This window comes from Zingiber officinale, chromosome 8A, assembly GCF_018446385.1.
Source record: "Zingiber officinale cultivar Zhangliang chromosome 8A, Zo_v1.1, whole genome shotgun sequence".
NCBI classification, from domain to species: domain Eukaryota; kingdom Viridiplantae; phylum Streptophyta; class Magnoliopsida; order Zingiberales; family Zingiberaceae; genus Zingiber; species Zingiber officinale.
In genome coordinates this window covers 125,882,102-125,901,087 of record NC_056000.1, presented here as the reverse complement: position 1 = coordinate 125,901,087, position 18,986 = coordinate 125,882,102, and the positions used below count along the sequence as shown (strand labels likewise).

General features: G+C 32.5%; 1 protein-coding gene across 1 annotated transcript in view; it reads left to right on the top strand.

The window, feature by feature from the left end:
• LOC122010151 (vacuolar protein-sorting-associated protein 33 homolog) overlaps positions 1-18,986 on the top strand; it is a 54,433-nt gene that overhangs the window by 4,368 nt on the left and 31,079 nt on the right. The window contains exons 7-10 of the mRNA XM_042566579.1: positions 4,688-4,795; positions 4,876-4,920; positions 6,183-6,239; positions 18,418-18,512. Of these exons, the coding sequence (XP_042422513.1) occupies positions 4,688-4,795; positions 4,876-4,920; positions 6,183-6,239; positions 18,418-18,512 (305 nt within the window). The remainder of the gene's footprint in view (positions 1-4,687; positions 4,796-4,875; positions 4,921-6,182; positions 6,240-18,417; positions 18,513-18,986) is intronic.

Genomic DNA, 18,986 nt, shown 5'->3' with positions numbered 1-18,986 from the left:
TTCGTTATCTGCCTTATCCTTGCAAATTATGACCCATAAGCTGAATGACCATAATTATTTGCAATGAACCCGTTCAGTGAAGATAGTTATCCATGGTAGAGTGAAGTTGGGTTATCTTAAGGGCGATTCTTTTCGGCCCACATGAAGTGATGCATCGTTGGTCGAGAATTCAATCGTGCTTGTCTTGCTGATTAACTCCATGGTACCCAATATTGGACATCGTTATCTCTGATTCAAGACGACCAAGGAGGTGTGACACACAACTCAGAAGATGTATTCCGATCTAGGCAATACTTCCCATATTTTTGAACTATGATCGAAGCTGAAAGAATTGAAATAAGGTTCATATTCTTAGGCACAATACTTCTATGACATTTAAGATTTTTGAACTTGATATATTTTTTGAAGAAGATTTCAATGTGCGTTGATTGTAGTATTAAAATTCGCTGCAATATTGGAAAGGAGAGTGCGTTGGATTTTTTGGCTAGTCTTAATCAAAATTTGGATGAGGGACATGGTCGTATTGTGATGGGAAGAAGTTCATCATAATGTAATGATATTGATGAGATTATTACACCACAATCCATTACAGAGGTTTCAGCATTGATTTCCACCAAAATCCCGTACCAAGTCAACGTCAAAATAAACGTCCTTGGTGTGAACACTACAATCGACCAGGCCACACCAAGGATAAATGTTGGGAAATATATGGTAAGCCAACAAATTGGCAATCACAAAAAAGAATGATGGATATCATACTCAATCGAGCCAAGAAAGACATGCAATCTCCGGTGTTTCTACTCCCTTCACCAAAGAACAGATTGAACAATATTGTAAACTCCTCAACCAAAACCTTCAATGCTTCTTCCAACTCTAATCTTGGCTCCTGCTCCATGACTCAATTTGGTAAACTTAATTCATCCTTTTGTTAATCATTCAACAACCCCTTGAATCATTGACTCCGGGCCTCTGACCATATGACATGTGACTCGAGTCTTTTTTTTGCTCCTATTGTCCCTGTTCTCGTCAAACCACTATTAGGATTGCTGATGGATCATTAACTATAGTTGTTGGCATAGGCAATATTTGGTTATGTCAGCATTTTATTCTTAAATGTGTTTTTTCATGTACTTGCTCTAAAATGTAATCTTATTTATGTCAGCAAAGTCCTAATCATTGTTTTTCTAAATTCGTCCTTAGTGTCTCATGTTGCTTTTAATTCTGATTCTAGTGATAAGGAAATAGTGTCTTGGCACTATCGTCTTGGCCATTTTAATTTTAGTTATTTGAAGCGTTTGTTTCCATCTTTATTTACTATTTAAGATCCTTTGTCTTTCCATTGTGAAGTGTGTCAACTAGGTAAGCATACCCGCATCTATTTCTGTCCCAAACAATATAAACCATCTAACGCATTTTCATTAATTCATAGTGATATTTGGGGCCCCTCACAAATTCACACCTCACGGGAAAAGATGGTTTATTTCAATTATTGATGATCATCCACGGGTTACTTGGGTTTATCTTCTTAATGAGCCTTCCACAAAATGATTTGGACCCAATTTCAAACAAATATCCAAATTCTTAGAATCGATAATGACAAAGAATATTTCAATGTCATTTTACGTGACTATTTATTGGAAAATAGAATTATTCATCGAAGATCATGTGACGATACTCCACAACAACATGTAGTTTTTGAATGTAAAAATCGTCATTTATTGGAAGTAACCCGTGCCTTAATGTTCATCATGCATGTTTCAAAATATTTATGGGGATGCAATCCTTATAGCTACGTATCTCATCAATCGTCTCTCTAGTTTCTTGATCTTGATATACCAATTGCGGTCAAAAAGGTGTCCAATCCTGTACTAAATATCCCATTTCAAACTTCATCTCCTATTCTAATTTATCCTCCACATTTAGTGTTTTCACTGAAGGAGAGCCTTGACACAACGATAAAGTTGTTGCTTTGTGACCAAAAGGTCACGAGTTCGAATCCTAGAAACAACCTCTTGCAAAAAGCAGGAAAGGCTGCATACAGTGGATCCTCCACATTTAGTGCTTTCATTTCAAAGTTGTCTAGTGAATTGATTCCCAGATCTATCATGGAGGCATTAACTATTCCCGAATGGAATATTATTGTTCTTGAAGAAATGCATACTCTCAAACAAAATAATACTGGAATTTGGTGGAATTTCCAAAGGGAAAGGTGTCGTTGATTGCAAATGGGTTTTCACGATTAAGTACAAGCTAATGGTTCAATTAAAAGGCACAAGGCTCATCTGGTGGGCAAAGACTTTACTCCAACCTATGGATTGATTACATTGAGAATTTTGTTGTTGTTGCCAAACTTAATACTATTAGAATTCTTCTATCATCGACTGCTAATCGAGATTGACCACTACATCAACTTGATATAAAAAAATGACTTTTTTAATGGAGAGCTTAAAGAGGAGGTTTATATGGATTAACATCTAGGATTTGAAGAAAATTTGGGTGGTAAGATGGTATGCAAGACAATAAATCTCCCTATGGGTTAAAATAGTCACCTTGTACCTGTTTTGATCGATTCTCCAAAGTGATAAAAAACTTTGGATATTTTCAAGGACAAACAGATCATGCACTATTTGTGGAACACTCAGATGAAGGAAAGATCACTATTCTCATGATTGGGAATGATAATAAAGAATTGGAAGAAATTAAGAAAATGATGGCTCGATAATTTGAATTCAAAGATATTGGAACACTGAAGGGAGATTGCTTGAAACAAAAAGGGTATTTCAGTCACTCAAAAGAAATACACTTTAGATTTAGATCAAGCTAAGTAACACGCCAATTGAACTGGGGAATAAGGGGAAATTGTTTGAAGGACAATTGCTTGACAAAGGCAATTATCAACATCTTATTGGAAAACTCATCTATCTGTCATATACACACTCAGATATTGCTTTTGCAATTAGCCTAGTAAGTCAATATATGCACACATCATGTCAAAGTCATTTGAATGCAATATACAAAATTTTGAGATACCTAAAACAAACTCCTCTGAAGGGCTTATTCTTTGCAAAGACGGAGGATAGAAGAGTATGTGCATACACTTATGCAGATTGGGCATGATCAATTGATGATAGAAAGTCAACTTCTAGGCATTACATGATAGTATGGGGGAATTTAATGATGTGGCATAGCAAAAAACAACTGTGGTTGCAAGAAGTAGTGAAACAGAATACGGAGCTATGACTCATAGAATTTTTGTAGGGGAGCCTTGGCGCAACGGTAAAGTTGTTGTTTTGTGACCTAAAGGTCACGGGTTTGAATCCTGGAAACAACCTCTTGCAAAAAGCAAGGTAAGGCTACGTACAATGGATCTTTCCCCGGACCCCGCATGGTGGGAGCTTCGTGCACCGAGCTGTCTTTTTTTTTTATCTAGATCAAAAGAGTGATGAAAGACCTAAAAACTCAGTTTGAAGATAATATGCTACTCTATTGTAATAATAAGCCGGCCATCAGTATAGCTTTTGTGGTTAGCCTAGTAAACCATTATATGCACTCATCATGTCAAGGTATCTGAATGCAGTATACAAAAATTTTGAGATATCTGAAACAAACTCCTGGGAAGGGCTTATTCTTTGCAAAGACTGAGGATAAAAGAGTATATGCATACACTTATGCATAGTATGGGGGAATTTAATGACTTAGCATAGCAAAAAACAATCTGTGATTGCAAGAAGTAGTAATGCTCTAACTCAAGGAATTTGTGAACTCATCTGGATCAAAAGAATGATGAAAGACCTAAAAATTCAGTTTGAAGATACTATGCTACTCCATTGTGATAATAAGTTAGCGATCAGTATAGCTCACAACCCTGTTTGTCATGACTGGACTAAACATGTAGCATTTTATTAGAGAAAAGGTGGATGAAGACATTATCAATATTGATGAGTATATTTCTACATCTCATCAACTAGCTGATCTTCTTATAAAAGATTATTTGAACAAGCTCATAAAGTTAAGCTTGGTCTCATCAATATTTACAGCCAAGTTTGAGGGGAAATATAGGAAATAATTAAATATTTTATCTTTCCCTGTATAGAGCCAATACTGGGTGTAAATAGGATATAATCAATTAGAGTGATTTGATAGAATAATTTATTTAAGTATAATAGTTTTTCTTTCTTTATTTATTAATTCTCATTGTAATTATAAAAAGGAGGTCAAGGGGTGAGAGGTGTTTCTTTCTTCTAACCTTAGTTTATAGTTGGTTTGTACTTAATTGATCTAGTATTTATCTAGATAATTAAAAAATTGATATTCCTGTTTTTGGTTTTCTTTTTTCAATCATTTTTGCAAGAGTATTCTGTTCCACTGTGTTTTAGATCATGGCTGTATTTTTGTATCATTTTTGTGTTTTATATCTATAGCTCTATACATAATGGCTGTATTTGAAGAAACTAGCAATTTCTTTTGATTTTTCTACACTATATTGGTTTTTGAGTTGTTACACATTAAAAAGATGCATTATCTGTAGCATTAGTTTTTGTTTTTGTGATTATGACATTCTCTAATTAGTTCGTACTGTGGCGCCTGAATTGTGTCTTTGTCTCATTCTTTGTTATGTATTTATACCAGCTGATATTAAATTCGTTTTTCTCCATCTTATTGTATCAAATTTGTGCAAATCTTTCAGTTTTCCTTTGGATTTATTCCGAATGTGAGGGCCAAAGGAAAGGCATCAACAAAGGTTGCTGAAATTTTGAATAGCTTACAAGTTGAAGAGCCAGTCAGCTCAACAGATGTAATGTATTTAACATCTCTTTTCCAAAGTAAACTCTTTAATTGTTCTATAACTTTAATCACTTTCTTCTGGGGCTCCAGCTGGGAATTCCTGAGATAAATACACTCATTTTACTTGATAGAGAGGTACTTCCTTTCTCATAGTACATTTTCTGATTCTCTATTGACTCTATTATAGACATTGTTCACAAATCTGAATGTTGATAGCATGCCTGGTGCAGTTTGTTTGGTTACTGAAGCAGGCAATAAAATGTTGATAATTTTTTTTTATATCATGGCATCGTTTAGAAATTTGGCTGATTGGGAAAAACTTGTTTGGATGATAAAATTATTTGGAGTTGTACTCAATATTCGCAGTTTCCTTGCTTGGTAATAATTTTCAGCTGCTATATAGTTGTAGTTTAATTAAAAATAATCAAACAAAGAAGATGTAATAAATTATTTTTTTAAGGACTTGACCTACTCCTAGAGACATGTTTAAGATGGTACGAACATGTACTTAGACGACTAATAAATGCCCAGTTGGTGATGTGAAACTATGACAAACACACATATCAAACGAGGAAGGGATAGACAAAAAAGAAACTTGGTTGGCAACAATAAAAGATAAAATTTATTTAAGTATAGATGATGATATGATAGGAGATAGAGTTCAATGGCGTAAAATGATTCATATAGCCGACCCCACCTAGTGGGATAAGACTTGGTTGTTGTTGTAAGGACTTGACTTGCTCCATGTAGTTAATGTACAAGGAATTTTAATCAGATATTGTATGCTAATATTTGTTCTTTTGCTCTATGGTGCATTCATTTACTTATGTACCAAACTTGCATTTAGGTGTATGGAAGCCTTGTTATATATAGTCATGGTTTGAAATCTTGCACTATGCTGGGTGGTATGGTTGAAGTATATTGTCATGATAAGTTATTGAAATTCGATACTAGTTACTAGGTACATTTAATGTGTTCAGGGTTTAGGTGTCAATCATGTTGAAAAGTATCATGTTAGGCCAACGCTCAATACCCCTTTATCTTGGCATGTCGAAAAGATAATGATATTATTTATCTTTTTCTTATTTTTCTCCTTCCTCCTACCACCAACAATTTGCCACTGGCACCATAAATGGAAAGCTTGAGTTTTTGAACCTTGCATATAGTTAATATGAAACACCCTTTACTAACTTTTGTTACTGAACACGCATACTACTTGGCTTATTTACTTTTATATTATTCCATTTCATCTTTACTTTTTTTCTTCTTTTGTGAGCATTACTACTGTTTAAAACCCAAAAGTTTAACATGCATTTTCTGATTATGAATTGCTTGTATAAAGCTTTGCTACTACAAAGATTTTTTTTGTAATTTCTCTATTTTCACATTTATTGCAGGTTGATTTGGTGACACCTATGTGCTTTCAGCTAACATATGAAGGACTTCTGGATGAGGTCAGTATTTGAGGCGATGCTCCAAGGAGTTGGGGGGTACAAATGGATTACTCTATATGTCAATTGATTATTAGTTTGTATATATTTCTTGCTTGCCTTCAAATCAGTATAATGGACTCTAGCCTTTTCATTTAAGTATGATTCCTCAAATTTTTTGGCATATCAACTAGAGGAATTGCAAAGAGTAAATCTGGGCAGTGTCATCCATGGGGAATAAGGCATGATGGTATGGAGTGTGCTTGACATGTTTTATTATAAAAAATTTAATGATTGGCTCCTAACTGCTTACACCTTTGGGCTATCTCTTTTTCCAATCAATTTTAACAGAGTCATAGCATAATGCCCTAAGTTTAAATTTTACTTATCAATAATTTAATGTTGTCTATTCCTGTGCTATTTGGGTATGTTCACTCACAATGAAAGGGGAAGATTACAATAACCAAAAACAACCAAACCTTATCCCACTAGGTGGGGTCGGCTAAAGGGGAAGATTAAGAATAGAAATTTATTGATTAGTGCCTTAATTGTTCGAGTTTTTAGGATAAGTGATTAGCCAATCAAGTTTTAACAAGTTCAAAGATATCAATAACACCCTGGACTTACCTTGAAGTAGGGATCAAGGCGCTGAGCCATGCCTGTGGCATGGGTAGAATTTATCATTTTGTCCATCACCGAATCTCTTCAGCACCAACACTAGGAGGAAAACCTTCCTCTCGCTAAAGCTCTGCGATCCCACACAACCCATCTGCAAACTCTTCATAAGGTTGGGTTGCCTTACCTAGTTGCGAGGTTTTCGCGAGATCGTGGTTTGACCACGAGACCTCTTGTAGTAGCCTCACTTGGTCATGATGCCTCTTGTGGAAGCCTCACCACAACCAGTGACGCTGTCAGTGTAACCGGCCGCTCCTCCCCAAGCTTGCCCTACTCTTTTTTATTATTTCTTTTCATTTATTTCATCTTTTCCCCCCTCGTTTCCATCTTTTTCATTTCCACTAAGAAATTTTTTTTCCTACCATTGATTCCTTTCCTTCCTTTATCCATCCATGAGGGTAAGCACAACATAAGGGAAAAAAAATATCTGACAGAGTGAATGCAGTGGAGACAGATTGTTGGGAGAGAGACAAAAAAGAGAGTTAGATATAATATAATTCCTAACCATATAAAATATATTACCCAAATTATTCTATATATATATGTATATATATATATATATATATATATATATATATATATATATATATATATATATTTGATTCAACCAAAATGAATTTAAATTAAATCCAATAAATCTATTCTAATCGTTATACTACTTGGTGGACTCCACATAATCGTAATTCGACTTTTACTCAACTTTAATTTTTAAAATATTAATTTAATTTAACTTAATTAATTCTTTATATATATATTTTAAAATAATTTAAAATGTAAAATTTTTTAAATAAGATAAAAATTAGTTTTTAAAAGATTTTTTGTGTTCTAATTTTTGCGATGCTAATAGAGATTGAGAGAAATAGTATTACATGTGGAACAAAAATTAAAGTTTAACGAGATTGTGTTGAGCTTATCTTCCTCTTTGTGTTCTCTTTGCTTTAATTCGAATGGCAACAAACAACTAAGGTTCAACACAATGATTTATTTAAATAAAATTTTATTTAATTAAGTTAAAAAATAAATTGTTTATTATTTATTTATACTATTTTAAATTTATTTTATTAAAATATTATTTAAAATACATAACACTTATTTTGATATTAGTAACCTTACTAGATATATCTTGATTATTGGTATAAATTTTAATTCGAATAAGTGATATCATTTTTAAAAAAGAGAAATATATTTTGTTTTCATCTAAATTGTTCAGTGTTGAAAAACTTATAAACACTTATTCATCCAACAATTATCATATATATATCAATAAATGAAAGTCACCATCCTCTTTATCACATAGCAGATTTGTAAAATTGAGGAAGGGTCGAATCCCGGCAAACATCGTGGAGTTACCCTCCCATGTGATAACTAGCTTCGGTTTCCTGATTTACTCTCTTCCAATGGTGTGGGGTAGTCGTGAGGGGCTGCTAGGGTGACGGATTTCACCTTTTTGCAGAATTTTTTATACAATAGAAAATTTAGACAAAACTTTTATATATTCTCAAAACACAAAAATTACATTAATCCATGAATAATTTGAAATTTCTAAATAAAGATAACATAATCAATGCTTAAAATTATCAAAATATATTTAAAGATGTTGAAATCGAAGATTAATCTTCATGACCATTATAAATACAAGGTCTCAGACTTGATGCCTTTACAATAAAATCAATCTTCATTATAAATGCAAGTTCTTGGACTTGATGCCTTCACAATAAAGTTATAATTATGACTATTTAATTATGTGCACTAATAATACAACAACAACCAACCCTTTATCTAAGTGGGTCGGCTATATGGATCCTCTTACTCCGTTAGGCTAATCTTCTACTATATTATCATCTATATTTAAATAATTTTTTATTTTATTTTATTGTTGTTAATCAAGTCTTCTTTGGTCTCCTCTTGCTTGATTAATGTGTGTATTTGTATGGTCCCACATCATATAATTAGGATATTTATTGGTGACCTAAGTACATGTTCATACCATCTTAAACGCATCTCTTAGAATTTTCCCTCAATATGCGCAAGTCCAACTTTATCTCTTAACATTCTCATTTTTTATTTTGTTTATTCTCATATATCTACACATTCATCTTAATATTCTCGTCTCTACAATTCTCATCTCCTACTTGTATGCTTGATTCATAGCCTAACATTCAACTTTATATAATATATTAGGTCTAATTGTTGTTTTTAAAACTTCCTTTATCATAAAGAACACTTGACACCCTTATCCATTTCAGCCATCCTGTGTGTATCATGTGTAAAACATCTCTATAAACCCTTTATTACAACTAGGGGTGTCAAAAATGAACCCGACCCGACGACCCAACCCGAGTCGACCCGAAAAAAATCGGGTTCGGGTTGGAGAGTAAAAAAGTTTCGGGTTGGGTTCGAGTTGGCCCGGGTTGACCCGGGTTGACTTAAATATAGGGTTTTGTGGGTTTTTTTTTTGGGGTTAAATCAAATTTTATTTTAAAAATTTAGATGTTTTTATGTATATTAATATCATGTTTGTATGATAATGATGGAGTATTGAGATAAAAGTGAAGAATTATAGGGAAAATAACCTAAAAAAGTCATTTTGAATCGGATTTTTGGGTTATATGGGTCGGGTTCGGGTTGATCGGGTTGGTCGGGTTCGGGTTGAGGTGTTTTGGGTTGAACTCGGGTTCGGGTTGGGTTAAAAAAAAAAAAAAACTCAACCCAACCCAATCCGACCCGACCCACCCGAATTGACACCCCTAATTACAACAACAACAAATCCTTTTCCCATTAGGTGGGGTCGGCTGTATGAATATTTTTATGTCATTGAGCTCTATCTCCTACTATATCATCATTTATATTTAAATAAATTTTATCTTTTGTTATTGTTGCTAACCAAGTCATTTTTGGTCTTCCTCTTCCTCGTTTAATATGCATGTTTATCATAGTTTCACATCGTCTAACTCGAGCATTTATTGGTCGTCTATGTACTTGTTCGTACCATCTTAAATATGTCTTTCGAAATTTTTCCTCGATGCAACTCTGACTTTTTATCTGATGCTCTCATTTCTTATTTTGTCCATCCTCGTATATCCACACATCCACCTTAACATCCTCATCTCTGCAACTCTCATCTTCTACTCATGCGCTCGAGTCATAACCCAACATTCAACTCCATATAACATAGCAGATCTTACTGCGGTTTTATAGAACTTATCTTTAAGTTTAAGAGATACTTTACGGTCACATAAAACACTCGACGCTCCCCTCCATTTCAACCATCCCGCTTGTATTCTAGGTAAGACATCTCTCTCAATCTCTCCATCGTTTGCAAAAATGATCCTAAATATTTAAATCTCTCGATTTCGGGTAACTTGTCCTCTCCTATCTTAACATTTGTCTTATTACTTCTAATATTGCTAAACTTAAATTCGATATATTTTGTCTTTAATCTACTATCTACTAAGCTTAAAACATTTTCCCTTCTTGTGTTTCCCGCCAAAATTCTAGTTTAACATTTACTTTTTTTCACGTATTTCATCTACCAAAATAATATTATCTGCAAACAATATGTATCACGGTACTGTGTCTCGAATGTGTGTAGTGAGTTCGTCCATAATTAGTGTAAAAAGATGGGGACTTAGAGTTGATCCTTGATGTAACCCTATCTTTATTGGAAATGCTTCAGTTACTCCGCCTGAAGTCTTTACTTTGGTCGTTACATTCTCGTACATATCCTTAATTAGTTTAATATATGTTACGCTAACATCTCTCTTTTCTAGAATTCTCTATATAATTTCTCTTGGGACTCTATCATAAGTTTTTTCTAAGTCAATGAATATCATGTGTAGATCTTGTTTTTGCTCATGATATTTTTCAATTAATTATCTAAGAAAATGTATAGCTTCTATTGTCGACCTTCCAGGCATGAACCCAAATTGATTTTCGGTCACATGGTCTCCTTCCTTAATGTTTTTTCTATTACTTTTTTCCAAAATTTCATAGTGTGACTCATTAGTTTAATACCTCTATAGTTTACTCAATTTTATACAACTCCCTTGTTCTTATATAAGGGAATTAGAGTACTTATCCTCCATTGATCAAATATTTTTTTCGTTTTCAATATCATGTTAAATAATTTTGTAAGTCATTCAATATCTTGTTTCCCTAGGCACTTCTATACCTCTATCGGAATATCATCTGGTCCAACAGTTTTTCGCATCTCATTTAAAATTTGTTTTACTTCTGAAGTTCGATAAAAATTAAAATTTCTATGTTCATTTGACCTACTTAAATTACTTAAGTTAAGTTGGTCACCTAAACTTTCATTAAAAAGTTGATGAAAATACCTCTTCCACCGCTCTTTTATTTCTTCATCGTTTACTAATACCTTATTACATTCATCTTTAATACATTATATTTGGCTAAGATCTCTTATTTTCTTTTCTCTCACTTTAGCTATTCTATAAATATCTCTTTCCCCTTTTTTTTATCCAATTTTTGATATAATCGTTCAAATGTTTCATTTTTTGCTTCACTCACTACTTTCTTAGCTTCTTTCTTGACTATTGTATATTTTTTTAAATTTTCCTCGTTCTTACAAATATATAATTCCTTATAAGCTATTCGTTTTTCCTTCACTTTCTCTTGTACTTTCTCATTCCACCACCAAGATTCCTTACTTAGTGGTGCATGCCCCTTTGACTCACCGAGTACACTCTTAGCTACTATTTTCAACGTTGATACCATCGTATCCCATGTTGTATTAGAGTTATCGTATATTTCACCTAATGCTTGTACTTCTACCTTCTCCTTAAATATATTTTGTTTCCCATCCTTTAACTTCCACTACTTAATTCTAGGAATCGTATATATTTTCTTTCTATTGATACTATGTTTGAGGCGTATATCCAATACTACTAATCTATGTTGGGTAGTTAAGCTTGCTCCAGGGATAATTTTGCAATCTTTACAAATCTTTCTATCCTTCTTCCTAACCATAAGAAAGTCAATTTGCGATTTATTATTCTCACTTTTGAATGTGACTAAGTGTTCTTCTCTTTTCTTAAAAAATGTATTAGCTAATATAAGGTCATATGCTATCGTAAAATCTAATATAGTTTTTCCTTCCTCATTTCTCGTTCCAAACTCATAACTCCCATGTACCTTCTCATATTCCTCATTTTTCACTTTGACATGCCCATTTATATCACCTCCTATTAAAATCATTTCATTTGGTGGAATATTTTGTAATATTTCATCTAAGCCATCCCAAAACCTTGATTTGGTAGCTTCATCTGGTCCTACTTGTGGTGCATATATGCTAATTATATTCATAGTTTCTTTCGTCACTATTATCTTAAGGGCTATAATTCTATTCTCTTTTCTAATTACTCCTGTAACTTCATCCTTTAACAAACTATCTACAATAATATCCACTCCATTTCTTGCTTTACTCTTTCCAGTATACCATAACTTAAAACTTGAGTTCTCTATAATCTTTGCCTTCTCACCTACCCATTTTGTATCTTGTACACACAAAATACTAATTTTTCTCATAATCATCATATCTACTATCTCCATTGATTTACTAGTGAGAGTTCCTATGTTCCATGTTCTAAATTTTAGATTATTAGTTTTCCTATCATATTTGTTCTTATCCAACTATGGTGTGAGAACTCTTGCCTATTTAACACTACACCGAAGTTCTCATGGAGATGTAGCGGTCCTTGCCGAGACGTTACAATCAGACCCTGCAGCGCGTTCCTTCCGGGGAACAACATAACATTAGCATAATAGTTTAATGAATCCATTCATTGAATATTTGTCATAATTTTAACGCTGGCTGGCAACCTAACCACCCCTCCTTTTATCCGGGCTTGGGCTGGCAACCTAACGCAACCCTCCTCCTACTTAAAGCTCTCAGGTAACTTGTCATCTACCATCTTAACAATTGTCTTACCATGTCTACTATAATAACAACCAAGCCTTATCCCACTAAGTAGGGTTGACTATATGGATTCTTCAATGCCATTGGGCTCTAACCCCTACAATATCATTATATATATTTAAATAAATTCTATCTTATTTTATTATTACTAATCCAGTTTTTTTTTTACTTCCTCGTTTGATGTGCACATTTGTCAAAGTTGTACATTACCTAATTGGAGTATTTATTGGCTGTCTAAGTACATGTCCATATTATTTTAAATGTACCTCCTAATGTTTTTCCTCAATAGGTGTAACTTCAACTTTCTCTCTAATATTTTCATTTTTTATCCTATCCATCCTTATGTGTCCGTACATCCATCTTAACATTCTTATATTTATAACTCTTATCTTTTGCTAATGTACTTGAGTATAGCCTAATAATCAGCTCTATATAACATAGTAAGTTTAACCATGGTTTTATAAAATTTTCCTTTAAGTCTTAGCGGTATTTTACGATCACAAAGAACACCTAACGCTCTCCTCTATTTGAACTAGACTGGATCACGGTTCAGAACTTGATTTGACGGTTCAAGAAACGTCGACCCTTAACCTTAACCGTCCAAGACGGTTACGGTTTAGGGTTCACGACGATTCAAAATTATTATTTGTATTTTATTTTTTTAAAAAATATTTAAAAAATTAATTTAAATTTTTACTAAAATTTTGAATAGATAAAAATAAATGAATTAAATCGTTGAATACAAAACGAATGTGTTGAATTAAAGTTGGATTGAGTTTAAATTAAATCCACTAGATAGTTTCGGAGGTAAGGATCACATGAATTTAAATTGGGATCATTTTGAATTTGAATTAGTCAAATTAAGATAAGAATAAAGTTTTAAAATCCATCTATTTAAAATAAAATATAACGTTTTTGAATGAAGTTTTCTTTTCTCGTCTTTTCTCTCCCACGCCTGATTTCCTTTTCTTTCCACGCGCCTTGAGGCCTCCGTATTTCTTCCTTCTTCCTTTTCTTCTCCCTATCTCTTCTTCTCTTCTTTTCTCCTCCAACCACAGCAAAACCTCTTCCTATCTTCTTCTTTCTTCTTCCCCATCCCTTCTTCTCTTTCTTTTCTCCGACAACTTCCCTTCTTCTCTTCTCAAGAGCTACAGTTCATCCTTTCATTTCTTTTTTGTTTTTCAAGCCAACCACAACCACCTTTTCCTTTCCTTGCTATCCTTGCATCTCAGCAAAGCCGCCAGAGCTAGCCGAAGTCACTGACGAAGAGTTCTCCTTGCATTCACAGTCTTTTTAACATTAAAAATAAATTAAAAAAAATATCGTTGAATCACTTGTTCAATGGTTATTTTTAAGCTTGAATCTAAACCAGCCCAGCTTGAGTCGGGCCAATTTTGGTTCAGGCCTGTGTAACGGGTCAACGGGTAATCGGCCCATTTACTCGGTTACGAGTCTGGGGTTTAGACCCGACTCATGGTCGAGTCTAATTTCAACCTTTAGGTAAGAAATCTCTCTCCATCCTTTTATTCTTTTGCAAAAATGATTCTAAATACTTAAAACAAACGATTCGCCATTTTTTATTTTGACAATTTTCTCATTATGTCTAATATTGCTATATTTAAATTTTATATATTTTGTCTTTATTCTACTAGCCTAGAACCTTTCACTTCTAGTATTTCTTGTCAAAATTCGAGTTTAACATTTACTTCTTCATGTGTCTCATCTATCAAAATAATATCATTTACAAACATTATGTACCACGGTACCATATCTTGGATGTATCCAAAGAGTTCATCCATGAGCAGTGTAAAAAGGTAGAGACTTAGAGCTGATCCTTGATATAACCTTATCTTTATAGGAAACGTATCAGTTAATCCGCTTGAAGTCTTTACTCTTTTTAAACAATATACGCTATGCTAACACCTTTCTTTTCTAGAATTCTCTATATAATTTTTCCAAAGACTTTATCATAAACTTTTTCTAGGTAGACGAATACTATGCGTAAGTCTTGCTTCTTTGCAATAGAAGATGCATAATTTTTATTTTTATTATTGACCTTTGAGATATAAATCCAAATTAATTTTCAATTACCTTGATCTCCTTAGTTTTTTTTCTATTGACCATTTGCACTAATGGCTAGTAGCCACCCGTGATTTACCTCCTCCGTGTTGACCTAGGGACAGGTTGGCGGGGGGCGCTGGGGGCGAGCGAATCGCCTTTTTGCCACATGATATGATTCATTAATTTAATACCCCTATAGTTTACATAATTTTGTACGTGTCCTTTATTCTTATATAGGGAACTAAAATACTTACCCTATATTTTTTTGTTTTTAATATCAGATTGATTTAATACCTTGTTACCTAGGCACTTTCATACCTTTATCTGAATGTCTAATTATTTTTCCATTGTGTATTTAAAGTTTATTCTACTTCCGAAGTTTAAATTTTGCAATCAAAATTTAAATTTCTATACTCATTTGATCTACTTAAATTACCTAGGTTAAGTTGATCACCTAAACTTTAATTAAAAATTGATGAAAAAACCTCTTCTGTCGCTGTGTTGTTTCCTCTTCATTTAATAATACCCTATTGTATTAATCTTTAATTTGATAAGATCTCTTATCTTTCTCTCTCTCACTTTAACTGTTTTGTAAATATTTTTCCCCCTTCTTTTGTATATCCAATTTTTTATATAAGCGTTTAAAAGTTTCATTCTTGGCTTCATTCATTACTTTCTTAGCATATTTCTTGGAGTTTTTTCTCTTATTATTACATCCTCATACATATTCTTAATTATTTCAATATATGTTACGTTAACACCTTTCTTTTTAAAAATTCTCTACATAATTTTTCTTGGGAATTTGTCATAAACTTTTTCAATGCCAATCAATATCATATGTAAGTTTTGCTTATTGTCTTAAGATTTTCAATCAATTGTATCTTGCCGTAAGAATCTAAATCGATTTTGATTATATTGGACTTTTTTTTTTTTTTCTATCACTATTTTTCAAAGTTTCATTGCATGACTTATTAACTTAACGCCCTTATAATTTGCATAATGTTATATGTTTCTTTAGTTTTTATATAGGAGAATTAGGTATTTATCCTCTACTAATCAGACATTTTCTTCATTTTCAATATTAGATTGAATAATTTTGTAAGTCATTCAATATTCTGCTTCCCTAGACACTGTGATGTTGCTATTGGAATATTATTTGGTGTAATCTCTTTTCTATGTTGCATCACATCTAATGCCTATTCTACTTTTAAAATTGAAATTCTCAAATAAAAATTTGAATTTCTATACTCTTGACCTATTTAAATTTCCTAAGAAAAGTTGGTCACTTAACCTTTATTAAAATTTCCAAAGCTAAGATAGTCACCTAAACTTTCAATAAAAAATTGGTGACAATACCTCTTTCGTCACTCCTTTTTTGCTTTATCCTTCACTTATTAGATTCATTTTTAATGCATCTTATTTAGATAAGATCTCTTGTTTTACTCTCTTTCGCTTTAGTTATTCTATAGATGTCCCTTCCTCTTCTTTTGTATTAAGCTATCAATACAAGTATTCGGAAGCTTCATTCTTAGCTTCACTCACTTAATTCTTGACTTCTTTTTTTTCGGCTACTATATAGTTTTTTAAGTTTTCTTTGTTCTTATAAGTATACAGTCACTTATAGTAACTTATAGCTGTTTTCTATCACTTTCTTCTATACTTCCTCATTCCATCATCAAGATTCTTTTCTTTGTGATGCTTGCCCTCTTGATTTACAGAGAAAGCTCTTGACCATCGTTTTCAAATTTGATATCATCTTGTATTCAAGTCATCATGTATTTTTATAATACTTATGATTTTACCCTTTCCTTATTGGTAATTTGCATTCCATCCTTTAACTTCCACCATTTGCTTATAGGAGCCATGCACATTTTCCTCCTACAGATGCTACATTTGAAGGGCGTATCTAAAACCATTTTCCTAATATCCTATATTGGGTATTAAATTTTCTCCCGGGATGAGCTTGTAATCTTGATAAATTTTTTTATTCCTTTTATTCTTTTTTTTTACCATAAGAAAATCAATTTGTGATTTATTATTCTTATTTTTGAACATAATCACGTATTCTATCTTCTTGAAAACAGTATCAGTTATTATAAGTCCATATGCTATCATAAATATAATGTAAATTTTCTTCGTTTTTATTCTAAAAACACAGTCTTTATGTATTGTATTATATTCCTCATTTCTTAATTTGCCATGCCTATTTAGATCTCCTATTAAAATAATCTCGTTTGTCAATTTTTTTTTTTTGGTACTATCTCATATAAATCTTCCCAAAACTATGTTTAGTGTCTTCTTCTAATCCTACATGGGATGTATATATGTCAATTACATTAATAATTTCTTTTACTACTTTTATATTGAGAGTTATAGTTCTATCTCCATTCTTAATTGTTTCCGCTACTTCATCCCTTAATGAATTATCTATAATAATACTTAATTTTTTATTTACTCTTTTCTTTTCTGATACCATAATTTAAAATCTGAGTTCTCTATTTTCTTTACTTTCTCCTTTATCCATTTTGTCTCTTGCAAATCGAAAACAATGCTTCTCTTGATCATCTTAATTATTGTATCTATTACTTTTATTTCTTTACCAGTGAGCGTTCTTACATTTTATATTCTAAATTTAAGATAATTTATATTCCTCTATAATGTCTGTTCTTATCCAACCTAGGGTGGGAGAATTCTTATTTATTTAACATTACACTATAAGTTCTCACGGAGATATAATGGTTCTTGTTGAGACATTGTAGTCAGGCCTTGTTAATAAAAATATAGATTTTAAATTTATATATTATAGTGGCAAAAGATTCAACAATTACTAAAAATTTGACGAGATAATATTAAAATTTGAACTCAACCGTTAACATCTTAAATATAGCTTAATAGTATCTATAATGAAGGGGAGCTTTGACAGTAAAGTTACTAGTCATAAAAGTAAAACAATAACAATTTTTTATGAGTTTAAAGTTTAACTATGAACCAATATGTTTGCTAGATCATTTTACTTTTTTAAAAAGAACTGAAAAAGAAAATTATTACCTTTGGCATCAGTAAATTTGTATGTAAAACTCATTTTGGGTTCATTTAGTTTCTTGTGAATTGAAATTGCTAACCTATTCACCACCATTTATGTGGGCAACTGTGTACATTCAAAATTTGGCCACTATCTTGATGTGCATACTTATTAATATGCCTATTAACTTGATGATGTCCTGAAAGATTGTTGCTGCTACATCACCTAAAAAATGAGTAATTGAATAGTTCTATTCCCTTACATACTTGGATGATAAATTCCTATTATTTTCGAACTAAGTCATGAATAAAATCTGGCAAATGATTGGTTCTGTTCGTCTGCTGTGTTTAGGGGATAATTTGGATGAAACATTTCTTTGGTTTATTAAAAGAATGTAATGAACAATTTGTCTGGTACTATTTTATTAAAACTTTACTCAATCATTTGACTTTTCTGTAATTCTATTGCACCTCAGTGCTACCATAGTGAAAATTGCTAATATGTAGATTTTGCAAATCAATAATGGTTCAGTGGAGGTTGATACCACTGTTATGGGCAGCCAGCAAGATGGAAAAAAGGTCAAGGTTCCTCTGAATTCTAGGTATATATTTAGTCTATTCATGTGAGATTAAGTATGCCTATAATATTTATAAAATTTTCATGATAATTTTTTATGGGATTTAAATAAATAAATACAATTTATGTTTATTTTTTTATAATTAATTTCTCAATATTGAACCATGGTGTGTTTGCCTAGCATTAAGTGGATTAAGTCTTGGCTATGAACTAAGGACCCCATGAGCATATGGGGAAATAGAAGGGTAAATTCTTAGCTAGAAAAGGTCTTCCTCAAATATCCTAACATTACACAGTGAATTATTGTTTTTCTAATAATCATACACACTGAACGGGAGCCTTTGCGCAACGGTAAAGTTGTTGTCATGTGACCAAAAGGTCACGGGTTCGAATCCTGGAAACAGCCTCTTGCAAAAAGCAGGGTAAGACTGCGTACAATGGATCCTTCCCTGGGACCCCGCATGGCGGGAGCTTCGTGCACCGGGCTGCCTAATAATCA